At 39.8% G+C, this 3,977-nt stretch overlaps 1 protein-coding gene across 1 annotated transcript; it reads right to left on the bottom strand.

The window, feature by feature from the left end:
- Window positions 1–2,768: 2,768 nt before the first annotated feature.
- LOC110114375 (carboxylesterase 1-like) lies at window positions 2,769–3,977 on the bottom strand. The gene has a single exon (XM_020847236.2). The coding sequence runs from the start codon at window positions 3,929–3,931 to the stop codon at window positions 2,963–2,965; it is 969 nt and encodes a 322-aa protein (XP_020702895.1). The 5' UTR covers window positions 3,932–3,977; the 3' UTR covers window positions 2,769–2,962.

Here is a 3,977-nt window from a genome sequence, read left to right as displayed (position 1 = left end):
CGGTTCATACAAACGAACCTGCACCATATTCAGTTCGTACGAAACGATTCGTACAGATTAACCTGCACCATGTTCAGTTCGTACATACTATCCTGCACCAAAATTTTTGAAATTTAAGAGTTCTCACAAGGGGTTTAAGTAAGACAAGAATAGAAATATGATAAACACGACATAGATTTTTAACACGAATCCTAGAAGACGGACAACCAATGCCCCTAACATTCCAAATAATGATACTAAACATAAAGAAATATTAATGAGAGGTATTTGAATGAGTATTTCTAAAAAAGTTTTTAGGAGGTTGCAAAGAGATATTCTTTGGCTTCCGCCCTCTTTTACTATGAAATTTATTAAAACTAATATCTTTATCATCCTTAGCAAAACATTTAGCAGCATTATACATTTCCTCAGCATCAATGATAGCATTACTATTATAATTAGAAGTTGAAGGACTCTTACTATCATTAGAATGACCTCTGTGTAAATTAGGACAATCATCCTCCATAAACCTACCATCATTATCGCAATTCTCAGTAGCCTTCATTACCGATTCTTTAAAGAAGGTAGAAAGTAATGGACAGTGGTCCATGGAAACAAATTCTCCATCCTCTAAATCCATGTCATTCTTTTCACCTTCCTCTAATGGCATGTCCTTCTTTTCACCTTCTTTAGGGGTCAATTGTGTATCACCATTTGCTCCCAAAAAACTTTCCTGTTCATATAATGGATTAGAAAGCTCATGAAAAGGCATAATAGCATTGGAATCAAACACGTTTTGATTAATAATGCAAGATAAAGAAGGTCCATCATTTGCATCCTTTTTAGCTTCAATTATAAGAGAATTATGTATCATATTATGATCACAATCAATATTAGAATTATTTAAAATGCTATTAGAAACTCCCTGATCATGAGTTAAAATATCAGTATTGGTAGCATCATTGGGAACATGTGGACAAAGAATCTTCTCAATCACCACGAATTGGTACTCAATTTGTTGAGAAGGATTAGGAGTATTACCCACCAAAGGGGCTTGGTTAGACACATCCTGATCCACCATCTCATTCATTTGTTTCACAGAGTTCTTAGCTGTACAAAGGTGCGGGTGTTTCCGAAAATAGTCATTCATACCATGCCCATGCATTTTACAAAACGAGCAAAATATCGGTAAATTCTCAAAATCAACTTTTTGGAAGTAACCCTTGACTTCGGATCCAATCCAAATTTCACTAGGATATTTCTTAGAGACATCCAACTCAATCAAAACCCTAGCAACTGACAACCTTGACACTGAAGATGTAGCTTGTTCAATTTATAAAGGGTGGCCGAAGATGGAGGCCATACCAAAAAAAATTTGATGATTAAAAAAATGCAGGCACAAGTTAGGAAAAGAAATCCAAAATGGAGCTATAGGGAATTCCTCCCTAACATCAAAATACGGAGTCCATTTCAGTAAACGCATTTGACATGCTTGAATATAATACGATCTACGAGCAAATATGCGGCTATAATCAATATCATTTGAAAGTTGGATAGAAACATGTCATTGATCAAGCAAACCAATATGAAAAGATCCATATAGCTTTAGTTAAGAAAAACGTTCCGTATAACATCAAGATTCGGTCTCCTCAATATAAATTTACCAATCAAAGTTAATGCATAAGGAGCGGCTAACTGTTTAACAACCGATTCCTCGAAAAGAATAGCCAGACAACCCTTAAAAAACAAATGAACAAAGTTATGTTTCGGTGAAGAGGACGAAGATCCAGCAACTACATCTTTGAAAGATCGTGATTTCCCCTCCAAAAGAGAAGAGGAAATCGGTGAGATAACGATGAAGTCGTCATCACCCTGCACGATAAACTAAAGAGGAACTCAAAATCAGCAAACAAAAAAAGATGAGAACGAGAAAGGCGAATGAAATCAATTGAAAACGGGGGGAAATCCAAGCAGGAGGGCCGAGAACCACCGCACGAGGGAGAGACCCTAGAATCACCCAGGAATTGCACTAGGCTCAGAGAGACGTTGAATTCAATACTGATTTTTTTGATACACAAGCTCACTCCTTTGTTTATGTCTGGAAAGCAATTTAGGTACTATAGCATTGCCTGAATATTATATCTTTCCACCTTAAGACTGAACTATATAGGTCTGACAAATCTTTAAAAAAATTCATTTTTTATTTTTTCCATATCTTTACAATATCATGTGTACAATAAAGACAATTTAGTCCGAATGTGGATTGCACTGGTTTTCATATGGACAAAGCAAACATAAATATCTCCTAGTGGCATTTTATTGAACAATTGTGATACAACATTCAAATCAAACACATAATATGAGATTAGATTTGATTAGAATATATAAGACAAAACAAACGGATACTCTTATCCCTACATAAAACTTGAACCAAAATGGAATGATTACTTGAGTGTGATGAGGAGATTTGAAAAGAGATTATATGGAAAAGAATAGGGAGGTGGAAAAGAGAAGAATGTGAAGAGTTCACTAGGCAAAGGAAGGAGAGCCGGCAGCTAGGGCAAGTTGGTGGTGTTGACTAAGGCTAGCGACCAGCAAGAGAGAAAAGGAAATTGGGTTCAGCCTGTGGAGTAGCTTGCGAATAAATGGCTGAGCGGGGTTTACATAGCGGAGACAAAATGATTTTTTAGAAAGGCAAAAAGTTTTTAATGGTATGTTTGTACATAAATAAGTTTAGATGTTATATGAATAAATAACATAGTTTTAAATATTATATACGTAAAAACCCCTTTATTTTAATGCATTATGCAGTTTCAAGTTAAAAAAAAATGACTTTTAAATACAACACTTTGACCAACGACTAAAATTCACGTTTGTAATCATCAATACCTCGGAATTATATTATTTTATTCTTCCCTACAATATTAACGGATTCATATTGAGCAAAGTAACACTGATAATTTTCTTAAAAATAACTCAAAAACTATGCATTAATAAATTCCTTAACAGCTACAAAAAACGCTTCCGCAGCCGCCGGATCAAATAATTCGATAGCGTGAATGCCTTCATCTTCGAGCTGCACCACCACTCGTACTCCAGCCGCCTCCATCACCTTCACAAACTGCCGCTGCCGATCAATCAACGGATCCCCTCTGCGGCCTTTAATCAAACACCTAGCACGAATCTTCGAAATTTTCGAAACACACATCGCCGCCGCAGGATTAGAGTACTCATGATCGCGATCGGCACCCAGAGGTAAAGCAAGCCGCCACATCATATCACTTGCCCGCAAAGGGAGGATCACGTCGTTCTCCGAATCAGCCTCTGATTTGGTCCGCTCCTGCCCACCCAGGTAGGGCTGGTTGAGCAGAACCCCAGCGATCTTCAGCGGCTGGATATCGAGATCAGCGATCCGTATTGCGGCGTGGAACGCCATGTTTGCGCCGGAGCTACTTCCGGCTATAAAAAACCGTTCAAAGTCGGCGTGGGATGCGAGCCACGAATCCCGTGCAGAGGAATCGGCAGCGGCTTGGGCTCGTAGCCACAGGATGGCGTCGAGGGCATCGTCGTAGGCGGCAGGTAGGCGGTGGTCGGGGGCGAGGCGGTAGTCGAGGGAGAGAACGAGGGCAGAGAGGGATTGGGCCATTTGCTCGCAGAAAAAGTGGTAAGGGGCAGAGGAAGAATTGAACAGTATGAAGCCGCCTCCATGGAAGAAGAGGATGATAGGAAGTTTTTGTAGAGAGGACGAAGGGAGGTATAGACGGAGGGAAGTTTTTAAAGAGGGGTTGAGGGGGATGTCTCGGGATCGGACGTCGGCACCGTCGATAAGGTCGGAGGGAGGGATTTGGGGCACGAAGGGGCGGGTGATGCTGCCATCAGGGTTTTCAATGATTTGCAGGAAGAGATTCGTGGAATTAGGTTTTGCTGAACATTCGATGCCGTGGTCTCCCATTCTGTTCCCGTGAGACTTCGCTTTGTTTGATCTAGGAAGGCGAGCT

Source organism: Dendrobium catenatum, unplaced genomic scaffold (assembly GCF_001605985.2).
Source record: "Dendrobium catenatum unplaced genomic scaffold, ASM160598v2 fragScaff_scaffold_267, whole genome shotgun sequence".
In the NCBI taxonomy this organism is placed as follows: Eukaryota; Viridiplantae; Streptophyta; class Magnoliopsida; order Asparagales; family Orchidaceae; genus Dendrobium; species Dendrobium catenatum.
The sequence above is the reverse complement of the archived record's forward strand: the minus strand, read 5'-3'. Positions and strand labels throughout refer to the sequence as shown.